The 15,975-nt window shown below is 42.0% G+C and overlaps 1 protein-coding gene and 1 long non-coding RNA gene across 5 annotated transcripts in view; one reads left to right on the forward strand and one right to left on the reverse strand.

Moving 5' to 3' along the window:
* The window catches only part of LOC118401938 (epidermal growth factor receptor-like), an 81,664-nt gene that overhangs the window by 39,617 nt on the left and 26,072 nt on the right, over positions 1–15,975 (forward strand). The window contains exons 2-7 of the mRNA XM_052476719.1: positions 7,758–7,909; positions 9,597–9,783; positions 10,656–10,787; positions 11,061–11,129; positions 11,901–12,019; positions 13,891–14,032. Coding sequence (XP_052332679.1) covers positions 7,758–7,909; positions 9,597–9,783; positions 10,656–10,787; positions 11,061–11,129; positions 11,901–12,019; positions 13,891–14,032 — 801 coding nt within the window. The remainder of the gene's footprint in view (positions 1–7,757; positions 7,910–9,596; positions 9,784–10,655; positions 10,788–11,060; positions 11,130–11,900; positions 12,020–13,890; positions 14,033–15,975) is intronic.
* On the reverse strand, positions 12,009–13,059 carry LOC127911012 (uncharacterized). 4 transcript variants are annotated; one of them, XR_008077338.1, is made up of 3 exons: positions 12,430–13,059; positions 12,265–12,374; positions 12,009–12,099 (listed from the first exon to the last, which is right to left on the reverse strand). It is a non-coding gene; the product is annotated as an uncharacterized LOC127911012 (long non-coding RNA). The 4 variants fall into 4 exon arrangements; XR_008077337.1 differs by having other exon boundaries at positions 12,040–12,154; XR_008077336.1 differs by having other exon boundaries at positions 12,093–12,374; positions 12,430–12,649; positions 12,705–13,059.

The raw sequence follows: 15,975 nt of genomic DNA on the forward strand, positions 1-15,975 counted from the left end.
ATAGTTTTGGCAGAGCGATTTGTTAGGTATTTTATTAGGATCTCCATTAGCTGTTGCAAAAGCAGCAGCTACTCTTCCTGTGGTCCACACAAAACATGAAACATAATACAGAATGACATAATACAGAACATCAATAGACAAGAGCAGCTCAAGGACAGAACTACATACATTTTTTTTAAAGGCACACGTAGCCTACATATCAATGCATACACACAAACTATCCAGGTCAAATAGGGGAGAGGTGTTGTGCAGTGAGGTGTGGCTTTATCTGTTTTTTTTAAACCAGGTTTGCTGTTTGTTTGAGCAATATGGGATGGAAGGAAGTTCCATGCAATAAGGAATCTATATAATATTGTACGTTTTCTTGAATTTGTTCTGGATTTGGGGACTATGAAAAGACCCCTGGTGGCATGTCTGGTGGGATAAGTGTGTGTCAACTATGCAAACAATTTGGGATTTTCAACACATTCATGTTTTTTATAAAAAGAAGTGATGCAGTCAGTTTCTCCTCAACTCTAAGCCAAGAGAGACTGGAATGTATAGTATTTATATCAGCCCTCTTAAGTCCCACTAAGCGCAAACCAGATGGGAAGGCGTATCGCTGCAGAATGCTGTGGTAGCCATGCTGGTCAAGTGTGCCTTGAATTCTAAATAAATCATTGACAGTGTCACCAGCAAAGCACCCCCACACCATCACACCTCCTCCATGCTTCACAGTGGAAACCACACATGCGGAGATCATCCGTTCACCTTCTCTGCGTCTCACAAGGACATGGTGGTTGGAAGCAAAAATTTCAAATTTGGACTCATCAGACCAAAGGACAGATTTCCACCAGTCTAATGTCCATTGCTCGTGTTTCTTGGCCCAATCAAGTCACTTTTTCTTATTGCTGTCCTTTAGCAGTGGTTTCTTTGCAGCAATTCAACCATGAAGGCCTGATTAATGCAGTCTCCTCTGAACAGTTGATGTTGAGAGGTGTCTGAGATGTGCATTTATTTGGCCTGCAATTTCTGAGGCTGGTAACTCTAATGAATTCTGGGTCTTTCTTTCCTGTGGGGTTCTCATGAGAGCCAGTTTCATCATAGCGCTTAATGGATTTTGCCAGTGGTGTAAAGTACTTAAATAAAAATACTTTAAAGTACTACTTTAGTAGTTTTTTGGGGGGTCTGTACTATTTATATTTTGACTACTTTTACTTCACTACATTCCCAAAGAAAACCTTTTACTCCATACATTTTCCCTGACACCCAAAAGTACTTGTTACATTTCGAATGCTTAGCAGGACAGAAAATGGTCCAATTGCCACACCTACAGTATCAAGAGAACACCCCTGGTCATCCCTACTGCCTCTGATCTGGCGGACTCACTAAACATAAATGCATTGTTTTTAAATTATGTCTGAGTGTTGGAGTGTGACCCTGGCTATTCATTAATAAGGATTTTTTTTAAATTATTACTTTGACTTTTTATACTTAGTTGAAGTCGTAAGTTTACATTCACCTTAGCCAAATACATTTGAACTCAGTTTTTCACAATTCCTGACATTTAATCCTAGGTAAAATTCCCTGTGTTAGGTCAGTTAGGATCACCACTTTATTTTAAGAATGTGAAATGTCAGAATAATGGTTGAGAGAATGATTTATTTCAGCTTTGTATGTGTGTGTGTATATGTATGAAAATCAAAAGAAATTGGCAAAGACCTCAGAAGTTTCTTTTTGTAGACCTCCACAAGTCTGGTTCATCCTTGGGAGCAATTTCCAAATGACTGAAGGTACCACGTTCATCTGCAAACAATAGTACGCAAGTATAAACACCATGGGACCACGCAGCCGTCATACCGCTCAGGAAAGAGACACATTAAATTGTTTGCAGATGAACGTGGTACCTTCAGTCATTTGGAAATTGCTCCCAAGGATGAACCAGAATAAGCCAAAATGATTCGATGAAAGATGGAGTTGAATTTGTCTTTCTACCCATAATTTCATTTAAATTACTCAAGTTTTTTTCCCATCATTCTTTATATCATTAATCTTGGCTTCATAATAAAGTTTCTTCTTCTTTTTGTTGAGTTTAGTCACATAATTTCTCAATTTGCAGTAAGTAAGCCAGTCAGATGTGCAGACAGACTTATTAGCCACTCTTTTTGCCCCGTCTCCTTCAACCATAGTTTTTCAATTCCTCATCAATCCATGGTCGCCTTAACAGTTCTAACACTCAGTTTCTTAACAGGTGCATGTTTATCAATAATTGGAAGAAGCAATTCCATAAATTCATCAGGTGCAGCATCTGGATGCTCCTCATTAATCACATCAGACCAACAAATATGTTTAACATCATCCACATAAGTCACAGCTAAATCTTTTGTATGATCTCTTATATACTATTTTATGCCCAGATGTTGGAACTTTGGTTTTCCTGGATATAGCCACTATATTGTGATCACTGCATCCAATGGGCAAGGTTATAGCTTTAGAACAAAGTTTCACAGTATTAGTAAAAACGTGATCGATACATGTGCATGATCTTGTTCCTGTATGTTCCTGTAGTGTTTGTAAACATCCTGGTAGTTTGATTAATAACCTGAACCAGATTACAGGCACTGGTTACAGTAAGAAACTGACAGCTTGATGAAAACCAGTCAATATACACTTCCCCACGAAAGTAGACCTCTCTGTTTACATCACATACACTATCAATCATTTCACACATATTATTTAGATACTGACTATTAGCACTTGGTGGCCTATAGCAACACCCCAAAATAAAAGGCTTTAGATGTGCCAATTGAACCTGCAACCACAACACTTCAATAACACTTGACATAAGATCTTCTCTAAGCATTACAGGGATATGGCTCTGAATATATATACAGCAACACCTCCCCCATAAGCATTTCTGTCTCTTCTATAAATGTTATATCCTTGTATTGCTACTAATGTATCATCAAATTAATTATCTAAGTGAGTCTCAGACATGGCTAATATATGAATGTTATCTGATGTTAGCAAGTTATTGATTTCATGAACCTTATTTCTAAGGCTACATACAGTGGGGAGAACAAGTATTGATACACCACGAATTTGCAGATTTTCCTACTTACAAAGCATGTAGAGGTCTGTAATTTTTATCATAGGTACACTTCAACTGTGAGAGACGGAATCTAAAACAAAAATCCAGAAAATCACATTTTATGATTTTTAAGTAATTAATTTGCATTTTATTGCATTACATTAGTATTTGATACATCAGAAAAGCAGAACTTAATATTTGGTACAGAAACCTTTGTTTGCAATTACAGAGATCATATGTTTCCTGTAGTTCTTGACCAGGTCTGCACACACCGCAGCAGGGATTTTGGCCCACTCCTCCATACAGACCTTCTCCAGATACTTAAGGTTTCGGGGCTATCGCTGGGCAATGCAGACTTTCAGCTCCCTCCAAAGATTTTCTATTGGGTTCCAGTCTGGAGACTGACTAGGTCACTCCAGGACCTTGAGATGCTTCTTACGGAGCCACTCCTTAGTTGCCCTGGCTGTGTGTTTCAGGTCATTGTCATGCTGGAAGACCCAGCCACGACCCATCTTCAATGCTATTACTGAGGGAAGGAGTTTGTTGGCCAAGATCTCGCGATACATGGCCCCATCCATCCTCCCCTCAATACGGTGCAGTCGTCCTGTCCCCTTTGCAGAAAAGCATCCCCAAAGAATGATGTTTCCACCTCCATGCTTCACGGTTGGGATGGTGTTCTTGGGGTTGTACTCATCCTTATTCTTCCTCCAAACACAGCGAGTGGAGTTTAGACCAAAAAGCTCTGTTTTTGTCTCATCAGACCACATGACCTTCTCCCATTCCTCCTCTGGATCATCCAGATGGTCATTGGCAAACTTCAGACTGGTCTGGACATGCGCTGGCTTGAGCAGGGGGACCTTGCGTGCGCTGCAGGATTTTAATCCATGACGGCGTAGTGTGTTACTAATGGTTTTCTTTGAGACTGTGGTCTCAGCTCTCTTCAGGTCATTGACCAGGTCCTGCCGTGTAGTTCTGGGCTGATCTCTCACCTTCCTCATGATCATTGATTTTCCACGAGGTGAGATCTTGCATGGAGCCCCAGACCGAGGGTGATTGACCGTCAACTTGAACTTCTTCCATTTTCTAACAATTGCGCCAACAGTTGTTGCCTTCTCACCAAGCTGCTTGCCTATTGTCCTGTAGCCCATCCCAGCCGTGTGCAGGTCTACAATTTAACTCTGATATCCTTACACAGCTCCCTGGTCTTGGCCATTGTGGAGAGGTTGGAGTCTATTTGATTGAGTGTGTGGACAGGTGTATTTTATACAGGTAACGAGTTCAAACAGGTGTAGTTAATACAGGTAATGAGTGGAGAACAGGAGGGCTTCTTAAAGAAAAACTAACAGGTCTGTGAGAGCCAGAATTCTAACTGGTTGGTAGGTGATCAAATACTTATGTCATGCAATAAAATGAAAATGAATTACTTAAAAATCATACAATGTGATTTTCTGGATTTTTGTTTTAGATTCCTCTCTCACAGTTGAAGTGTACCTATGATAAAAAAAATTACAGACCTCTACATGCTTTGTAAGTAGGAAAGCCTGCAAAATCGGCAGTGTATCAAATACGTGTTCTCCCCACTGTATATGCTGCTTTAGTGAGTGTTGTTGTGTAATCTCAGCAACGCAGAACCAAATCTCTATGTTTCGACTAGTTGTTATGCAGAGGATCCCTGGTTCGAGCCCAAAGTAAAGTAAATAGAATGTGTTCACACATTTAACTCTGCTTTATATGATCCCTTTGTGGTCTTTAGTGTGTGATGGATGGTGCTTGGGAAACCAGACGTCATGCGTCTTCTGTTTTTACATTTTTAACTTAAGCTTTATTTAACTGGGCAAGTCAGTTAAGAACAAATTCTTATTTACAATGACGGCCCACCGTAGAACAGTGACAAATAAAATGTGATGTTCCTGCCTTGTTCAGGGGCAGAATGACAGATTTTGATCTTGTCAGCTCGGGGATTCGATCCAGAAAGCTTTCGGTTACTGTCCCGACGCTCTAACCACTAGGCTACCTGCCGCCCCTGTTACCTAGTGACTTTACATAACTACCTCGGTTACCTCATAACCCTGCACATCGACTCGGTATTGTTACTCCCTGTATTTAGCCATGTTATTTTTACTCTTTAGTGTAATTCGTTTTTTCACTGTGTATTTATTTGTGCCACAATTTCTATTTGAAAAACATCTTCTAAATCTTTAATTCTGCATTGTTGTAAAAGGACCTCTAAGTAAGCATTTCACTGTTAGTCTACACCTGTTGTTTACGAAGCATGTGACAAATAGAATTTGATGTTCACCTGGTTCACATTGTCAGTCACAACAACCTGTCAGACCAGCTCAAGGGACAGACAGACTGAACCAGTTTCCTCCAGATCTCCTCAGTCAGCTTCTACTACTCTGTAAAGGATCATCACGTCTTCCTCTGGATCTTCAATAGTGTCTCACTGCATTGACTTAGTCAAACACGGTTTTCTAATCGTAGATTAGAGCAGGGGTTTTCAAACTTTTCTTGCCCAGTGACCCCTGCTCAGGAGAACCTGGGACTCCCATCATATGTTAGCAAAAAATAATATTTATCACATCTCGTCTTATCAGGTGAATGATAATGGCAAGTAGAAGTAGTCAACATTTTCAAATTAATAGATTTTGTAGATAGATTAGAATTATTTTGAACTGCCAACAGTTCATTGGAAGAGGAAGTGTAAACTCTAACATAACCTATAAACTAAAAGGTATCTTGGCAGTGTAGAGAAAATGTGGCTGTTGTAAAGCTTATTAAAACATATATTTTGTTCAATATCCTTTCTGCATGCTCTCTCTGGTTTTGGTCATTTAAGTTGAGACTGAAACACTTTTTCCATCCCGCCTATACAGAAAACAAACCCTGTAATTAGCTCCAATGACTGTAATTTCTTCCATATTAAAGGTATAGTTCAAGATTTTGGCCATGAAGCCATTTATCTACTTCCCCAGAGTCAGATGAACCGGAACAGCTAGCATGCTAGCTGTTCCTGTAAACTTCCAGTCATTGCACTGACGCTAGTTAGTTTTGGCTTTTGAAACTACCTCTAACGTCCTTCTTACTGGAGGCAGAGACATGAAAATGGTACCCACAATGCTATTCTGTTGCAGCTAGTGATATTCCTCAAACAATTGTTGTTCACATGAAAAGTCATTTTTTTTTAATTAAAATAAATAATAATAATTTGCGGACCAACTGCAGTACCCCAGTTTGAAAACCCCTGGATTAGAGCATTATAATCCTTTTATCGTAGGTGTTTGTTGGAGTAGCTCGCGGAAAGGCTTAATAGCTGTTGTTGCATACACACATGCATCAACAACACTTGGAGGATCCTGAGAAGTTTGTTGATTCGTGCCAAGAATGGGAGTTATCATGCAAAATGGCTCCGACTTTCATTTCCAGGAATTCCTTAAATAATCCTTGTTATCTGACTGGAAAACCTGTCTAAACTTCAGAAGATGCAATATTTATGGATCGATTAACATTAATGCTGCCACTATTCTTCCTAGCGACAGGGTGATGAGTGGAATAGATAATAGACCCCATGAATAACGTGTGTGTGTGAATATTAACTCCAACATTTCTGCAGAGATGACATGGCGCAGAGTCGCTAGGCTTTGTTTAACTAGCCTGAATAGCAGTGGAAAGAGTCTGAGCCAAGATAAATACAGCCAGCTCAGAGCTCACTGCGACTCATGAGTAAGCACTAGCATTGTAGGGATCGAGTTCCCATTGTAGATTGAATCCAGATCAGCTATTTAATGCATCTGAATGAGCCAAATGATGACTGTGCACACTTACAAACAAATATACTAAACATGTGTGATACCTAAAAGAAGCCAAAGAGAAACAGAGTGGGAGTCCTTCGTTGTGTTGGGTATGCCAATATGAATTTGAGCAGAGACTGCATGATGATTAGCACTAGCCATGTATGTGGGCTTGGTAGCTTAGATTTTTCCTGTCTACACTGAGTGTACAAAACATTAGGAACACCTTCCTAATATTGGGTTGCACCCCTTTTGCCCTCAGAACAGCCTCAGTTCGCCGGGGCATGGACTCTACAAGGTGTCAAACGTTCCACAGGGATGCTGGCCCATGTTGACTCTAATGCTTCCCACAGTTTTCAAGTTGGCTGGATGTCCTTTGGGTGGTGGACCATTCTTGAAACACACGGAAAACTGTTGAGCGTGAAAAACCCAGCAGAGTTTCAGTTCTTGACACACTCAAACTGGTACACCTGGCACCTACTACCATACCCTGTTCAAAGGCACTTAAATATTTTGTCTTGCCCATTTAGCCTCTGAATGACACACATACACAATCCATGTCTCAATTTTCTCACGGCTTAAAAATCCTTCTTTAACCTCTCTTCTTCCCATCACTGATTTTAAGTGGATTTAACAAGTGACATCAATACGGGATCATAGCTTTCACCTGGATTCACCTGGTCAGTCTGTCATGGAATTCCTAATGTTTTGTACACTCAGTGTAGATCAAGGCAGCAATATTTGGACAACAGGCATATTTGTTCTGGCCACCTCACCAACTGTTTTTTATATGAGTGGGCCCACTAACTCTAAATGTTCCTTGTGAAATTCAAGTTGACGCTCTGATGTTCTCATCTACTTTCCTGGATCATCATCTCCTCACTCTTCATCCACAGTGTGCCAGGGCGTCACTAACCGGTTCAGCCTGCTTGGGTCAAAAGAGGACCACTACCTGAACATGGTCAAGACCTACAGCAACTGCACCGTGGTCCTGGAGAACCTGGAGGTCACATACATGGAGGACGACCATGATCTGTCTTTCCTCAGGGTAAGATGAAGGAATGCTAGCCTGGTACCAGATCTGTCTTGTCAAGTCCTATGGACAATGACCATAAGGTCTTTCTTTGTTCATTGTCTACAGGTCAGGAACACATTTGTCTGGAGAAAGCAATACTGGATGATAAAAACATGTACATAACAGCTGCTTAAAACACCTTACAAGCTTGCTTTAACCTACAGACATTAGTGATGCACCGATATTTCATTTTTGGCTGATACCGATATCCAATATTTTCCTTGCCAATAAATAAATAAAACGAAACTGAAACTTTTAAGCATTCTAGTACAGTTAAATAGTTAATACACACACACATGGACACAGCGGTCTAAGGCACTGCATCTCAGTGCAAGAGGCGTCACTGCAGTCCCTGGTTCGAATCCAGGCTGTATCACATTGGCCGTGATTGGGAGTCCCATAGGGCGGTGCACACTTTGCCCAGCGCCGTCCGGGTTTGGCTGGAGTAGGTCGTCATTATAAATAACAGACTTGCCTAGTTAAAGGTTACACACACACCACACTGACCAAAAAGTTATTTTGTTGGTATTTACGTACGTCCCCATTACCAGTAAAACATAATCAAAACCTATTTCTTTCACTTACTTGCTGTGCTGTTTCGTTGTTCATTTGTTCAGTCGTTTCATTCTCAACCAGGATTTCATCATACATGTCAAGCAGTGAAGTTTCAGCTGTCTGTCCATGGCTTCTTTTCCTCTGTGTGCACTGTCACTGTGTCTGTTTCCATCTGGTCCAGCTGTGTATGTAACCTTTCACATAAACCCTGTTTCTTGTCTGCATCTAAGTAGCGGTCCTTGTACATAGCATCCAGCATGGTGGTGACACAGGAGAGAGGCTCAGATAGAGTGCCACCGAATCATTCGCTTGTTCACAAGCCTCAAGTACTTTTGTAAGTTTTAACCTCACGGTCTGCGTCTGCAGTTTTGTTGACAGGCGTTTCAATGCCATGACAGAGGGAATCACGTCTGCTGCAGGTGCAGTTGATGAGCTTATTTCTCCAGTCAGTTGTTTGAATGGAGCTAGCTAGTGTGTTCATGTTTCAAACATGTTGTCAAATGCCATTGAAATGGCAGCAGCTGTATGACAACCAGCACATTCATGAGCATGCAATACAGCTTTCCTCAGTAGGAAGTCCTCGTCAACCCACTGTGCTGTCAGACTCAGCATGCTTATCGGGCTGACATCGCTGGTCCAAATGTTAGTCGTGAAGCTAATAGCAGTGACACTATTACTGTGTAACTCCGGTAGGGCAACATCTGAAAAATGCTCAACCAGTCGGCGAAAGCCAACATCACCCACGACAGAGAGCGGTTGATTGTCAATGGTAATAAATTCCATTATCTTGGCATTAATGGACTTCGCCTTTAAGTTGTCTTGCTGAAATGTTGTTACTCTTTCAAATGACTGCTCGATCCACACAGCAGACATTGTGGGCTAATTTAGGAATGCTGTGTAGCGCAAAGTTTTATGTGGCGTCATTACGTTACATTACATTACATTACCTATGTTATTTAGGTATGCAGGATATATCTAGCTATGAGGATATAGACAGGCTGATGTGAAAACCAGCAGGACTGAAGCTGGACCCTGTAGGTGTGGAGTTGTTCACCACTGGCATAGTGTGTGAAGTCCAGTTAAACCTTTCCTTGTTTGCCTCCAGTCCATCCAGGAGGTGGGTGGCTACGTTCTGATCGCCCTCAACACAGCCAACAGGATTCCCCTAGACAACCTGCGCATCATCCGAGGCCACACTCTCTATGACAGTGGCTTTGCCCTGGCTGTGGTGCTGAACTATAACAAGTCCATGCGAGCAGGCACCACTGAGCTGCCTCTGACCAGCCTCACAGGTCAGTCTATAGGCCTGTCCCTGCTCTGTCCAGGCAGGTCTATACCCAGCCTCATAATGACTAGTCACTGTGGGAATTCTCACATACTAGGGCCAAACCAGGGAAACTCTAAGCCCTAGCTATAAGCTATAAAATAGGGTTAGGGTTGAGGATTAGGGTTAACCCGGGATGTGGACACAAAGTTATGGTTAGGGTTGAACCAGGATATGGATATGAAGCTGGGGTTAGGGTTGAACCAGGATATGGATATGAAGCTGGGGTTAGGTTTGAACCAGGATATGGATATGAAGCTAGGGTTAGGGTTGAACCTGGATATGGACATGAAGCTGGGGTTAGGGTTGAACCAGGATATGGACATGAAGCTGGGGTTAGGGTTGAACCAGGATATGGATATGAAGCTGGGGTTAGGGTTGAACCAGGATATGGATATGAAGCTGGGGTTAGGGTTGAACCAGGATATGGACATGAAGCTAGGGTTAGGGTTGAACCAGGATATGGACATGAAGCTGGGGTTAGGGTTGAACCAGGATATGGACATGAAGCTGGGGTTAGGGTTGAACCAGGATATGGACATGAAGCTAGGGTTAGGGTTGAACCAGGATATGGATATGAAGCTGGGGTTAGGGTTGAACCAGGATGTGGTCACGAAGTTGAGGTTAGGGTTGAACCAGGATGTGGACATGAGGGTTGAACCAGGATGTGGACATGAAGCTGAGGTTAGGCTTGAGGTTAGGGTTGAAGTTAGGCTTGCATCAGAATCTGAAGATTCAGTAGTTTGTTGTATTTCATCTACACAGCTTTATTACAATGATTAATTCACACCAATATTTAGCTTCCACCTGAAAATAAACAAGTCTCTCTCCAATTTCCAGAGATCCTGAAAGGAGGAGTGAAGTTCTCAGACAACCAGCTTTGTAACGTGGAGACCATCCAGTGGTTGGACATTGTAAACAGTAACAGCAAACCCAACATGCAGTTACCTGAACCCAGCAACAATCGGTTCTGTAAGGAGCTCCTGTTAGAACACAAACATTGCGTCACATAAATGTACCTACCATAATCCCATTCAAGGTTGTGTGTTTTTATACACCCTTGAGGCTAGACTGGTTCATGTTGTAAGATATTAACAGGAAGCTGCTTCAACAAGTTTGGCCAACAGTTTCGTAATGTTTCACTTTCAACTGTCAAATATTCCAACTTTATTTGATTAAACATTAAAGTAATGGTTTGGAAGTTAAGCTTTTGCTAAACTTTTATTTGTGTCTATGTTTTTGTAGGTAAAAGATGTGATCCTGGATGCTTCAATGGTTCCTGTTGGGCGCCCGGCCCAGAACACTGCCAGACGTGTAAGTCTTTCAAGTTTAAACCATACATAACTGCAAAGTGCTACAGAGGGTAGTGCATACGGTCCATTACATCACTGGGGCTGAGCTCCCTGCCATCCAGGACCTCTATACCAGGCGGTGTCAGAGGAAGGCCAGAAAAATGTTCAAAGACTCCAGCCACTCAAGTCATAGACTGTTCTCTCAGCTACCGCACGGCAAGCAGTACCGATGCACGAACTAAGGAACCAACAGCTTCTAACCCCAAAATAGTTTAGTTAAATAATTAACTAAATACCTACCCAGACTATTTTACATTTGAGTTGTTTAGCAGGCGCTCTTATCCAGAGTGACTTACAGGAGCAATTAGGGTTAAATGCCTTGCTCAAGGGCACATTGACAGACTTTTTACTTAGTTGGCTCGGGGATTTAAACCAGAAATCTTTTGACCAATAACAAATGCTTCTGCTACTGTTTATTATCTATCCTGTTGCCTAGTTACTTAATTCCTAGTTACTGTATATGTACATATTTATCTCAATTACCTCTTACTCCGGCACATGGACTCTGGACTGGTACCTCGTGTTTATAGCAAAGTTATCATTTCTCATTGTGTATTTATTATTATTTTTACAGAATTATTATGTGTTTTACTTTTCTATTATTTTTCTATTTCCTTTCTCTTTGCATTGTTTGGAAGGGCCTTAAGTCAGCATTTCACTGTTAGTCTACACCTGTTGTTTACCAAGCATGTGACAAATAACATTTGATTTGGCATTTCTTATCCCTTTATAGTGACGAAGCTGAACTGTGCCCAGCAGTGCTCTAAGAGGTGTAAGGGTCCGTCCCCCATCGACTGCTGCAACGAACACTGTGCTGCAGGCTGCACTGGACCCAGACCTACAGACTGTCTGGTGAGAGACCCTAACCATAACCCACCTTCACACTGTACTGGACCCAGACTGTCTGGTGAGAGACCCTAACCATAACCCACCTTCACACTGTACTGGACCCAGACTGTCTGGTGAGAGACCCTAACCATAACCCACCTTCACACTGTACTGGACCCAGACTGTCTGGTGAGAGACCCTAACCATAACCCACCTTCACACTGTACTGGACCCAGACTGTCTGGTGAGAGATCCTAACCATAACCCACCTTCACACTGTACTGGACCCAGACTGTCTGGTGAGAGATCCTAACCATAACCCACCTTCACACTGTACTGGACCCAGACTGTCTGGTGAGAGACCCTAACCATAACCCACCTTCACACTGTACTGGACCCAGACTGTCTGGTGAGAGATCCTAACCATAACCCACCTTCACACTGTACTGGACCCAGACTGTCTGGTGAGAGACCCTAACCATAACCCACCTTCACACTGTACTGGACCCAGACTGTCTGGTGAGAGATCCTAACCATAACCCACCTTCACACTGTACTGGACCCAGACTGTCTGGTGAGAGACCCTAACCATAACCCACCTTCACACTGTACTGGACCCAGACTGTCTGGTGAGAGACCCTAACCATAACCCACCTTCACACTGTACTGGACCCAGACTGTCTGGTGAGAGATCCTAACCATAACCCACCTTCACACTGTACTGGACCCAGACTGTCTGGTGAGAGACCCTAACCATAACCCACCTTCACACTGTACTGGACCCAGACTGTCTGGTGAGAGACCCTAACCATAACCCACCTTCACACTGTACTGGACCCAGACTGTCTGGTGAGAGACCCTAACCATAACCCACCTTCACACTGTACTGGACCCAGACTGTCTGGTGAGAGACTGGCAGAAACACCAACTTCACACACTGTACTGGACCCAGACTGTCTGGTGAGAGACTGACAGAAACACCAACTTCACACACTGTACTGGGGTCAGCATTATTACCTCACCATGTCATGTGATTATACCAGGAAGAGAGAGACTGAAGCCACCTTTACATATTACTGGGGTCAGAGGTTATAGGGAGAGAGGCCATGAGTGGCTCCATAAGGGAGGACACTTGCATCTCTCACAAGCTATTATGTATTATTTCAAGTTATTTCTTAACCCAATAACAGTGTCGTCACTCAAGAGTCAAGGGTTTGAGGAAACAGACCCACATTGCATTTCACACATAATTATTTCTCTCTTATGAGGCTCCCTTGTGACTTACTGGCTCACAACCAACCATACACCGGGTGAGTGTTTTCTATCCACTTTATGATTGAAACCAAATTGTGTTGCAAATTGTGTTGCTCTTGCATCCAGTGACCACTGGTTAAACTCTGCTTTTTGACAGTACCTTGAGAATCAGGCTGGGTCCCCAGCTGGGAGCTAAGCCAGTCACATATTCCTCTCTGACTAACCTAAGGCATGAAATAGAAATACAGTGTTATCATCTGAGTATATATGGCTCTGTTATATGGTCCTAGTGCTCTCTTGGTTGGCTGGGTTGAATTGATGATCAGGCAGTACTTGACTTGGGTAGGAGCTCACAGGAGTTGAGTACCGGCACCTCAAATGTTCTACTGTTTGAGCTCCTGTTCCTCTTCGTAGAATATTAGCTCAAAAGTATTGCGGAGCTCCTGCACCTAAATATAAACAGTACCGGTACCCAAACCTATTGTCCAAGTCAAGCACTGTGATTAGGCCATTTAAAACATTTTGCAATGGAAAGTGAAAACAAACATTTCCTATTGGACAAGTTCAGGTTGTCCCTCCCCGTGTCAGTCAGTTTTCTTCTGTTTGGTGCCTAATAAACACAACCCTCTTTGATGTCGTAGGCCTGCCGTGACTTTCAGGATGATGGGATGTGTAAAGACTCGTGTCCCCGCCTCCTGCTCTACGACCGTAACCTTCACCAATTGGTCAACAACCCAGACGGGAAGTACAACTTTGGGGCCACCTGCGTCAAGACTTGTCCTCGTAAGAAAACCCCCATGGCCCTCCGTGTCCCCTCCATGTCCCCCCATTACCTCCTCTATGAGGCTGCAGTATAGGATAAATGATATAAGGATTGTTTAGAACATGGCTGCCCCATCCTGGTACTGGAGGGACGAAACACTTCTGGTTTTCATCCTCTCCTAATCACGGACTAATTCAGACCTGGGACCAGGGGAGAACGACTCCTCCGTCTCATTGAAGCCACAGAAGTTCAAAGCTGACTGTGGTACAGCAGGCATTGTTAGCAGAAAACAGGATCCCCATTATAGTGAATGGAAAATTGGCAATCTTCATGTAAATAAATCAAATATTAGAAGACAATCATGGTACCAATAGCTGCTTCTAATACACCAGATGTGTCTCCTTGAGCTTTACAATTACACACAAAATAAGTTATACGGATCATCATTTAGTTACTAATGGCATCCTGCAGTACCCAGGTATGTCTTCAACTTGAGTTACTCAAATAGTGCAATTAACTACCAGGTAGAAACAAAAACCAGACGTGTTTTGGCCCTCCAGGACCAGGACTGGGAAGCCCAGGTTTATAAACTGTACACAGAGGGGGCTTCAACCAGGTCTACAGACAACACATACAGTACCAGTCAAAAGTTTGGACACAAGGGTTTTTCTTTCTTTTTGACTATTTTCTACATTGTAGAATAATAGTGATGACATCAAAACTATGAAATAACACATTTGGAATCATGTAGTAACCAAAACAGTGTTAAACAAATCAAAATATATTTTATATTTGTGATTCTTCAAAGTAACCATCCTTTGCCTTGATGACAGCTTTGCACACTCTTGGCATTCTCTCAACCAGCTTCATGAGTCCATTTCAGACAACAGGTGTGCTTTATTTAAACCTTTGTGGAATTTCTGTCCTTAATGCATTTGAGCCAATCAGTTATGTTGTGACAAGGTATGGGTGGTATACAGAAGATAGCCCTATATGATTACAAGTCCTTATTATGGCAAGAACAGCTCAAATAAGCAAAGAAAAATGACAGTCCAATATTACTTTAAGAAATGAAGGTCAGTCAATCTGGAACATTTCTATAACTTTGAACATTTCTTCAAGTGCAGTTGCAAAAAAACAGTGGTGGAAAAAGTACTCAAATCTCATACTTGAGTACATTTAAAGATATCTGCATAGAAAATGACTCCAGTGAAAGTCACCCAGTAAAATACTAGTTGAGTAAAAGTATAAAAGTATTTGGTTTTAAATATACTTAAGTATCAAAAGTAAATGTAGTTGCTAAAATATACTTCCAGTTGAAGTTGGTAGTTTACATACACTTAGGTTGGAGTCATTAAAACTTGTTTTTCCAACCACTCCACAAATTTCTTGTTAACAAACTATAGTTTTGGCAAGTCAGTTAGGACATCTACTTTGTGCATGACACAAGTAATTTTTACAACAATTGTTTACAGACAGATTATTTCACGTATCATTCACTGTATCACAATTCCAGTGGGTCTGAAGTTTACATACACTAAGTTGACTGCTTTTAAACAGCTTGGAAAATTACAGAAAATTATGTCATGGCTTTAGCAGCTTCTGATAGGCTAATTGACATCATTTGAGTCAATTGGAGGTGTTCATGTGGATGTATTTCATCATGGGAACATCAAAAGAAATCAGCAAAAACATCAGGAAAAAAAGTTGTAGACCTCCACAAGTCTGGTTCATCATTGGGAGCTATTTCCAAATGCCTAACAGGACCATGTTCATCTGTACAAACAATAGTACGCAAGTATAAATACCATGGGACCACGCAGCCGTCATACCGCTCAGGAAGGAGACGCGTTCTGTCTCCTAGAGATGAACATACTTTGGTGTGAAAAGTGCAAATCAATCCCAGAACAACAGCAAAGGACCTTGTGAAGATGCTAGAGGAAACGGGTACAAAAGTATCTAT

This window comes from Oncorhynchus keta, chromosome 23 (assembly GCF_023373465.1).
Source record: "Oncorhynchus keta strain PuntledgeMale-10-30-2019 chromosome 23, Oket_V2, whole genome shotgun sequence".
NCBI lineage: Eukaryota > Metazoa > Chordata > Actinopteri > Salmoniformes > Salmonidae > Oncorhynchus > Oncorhynchus keta.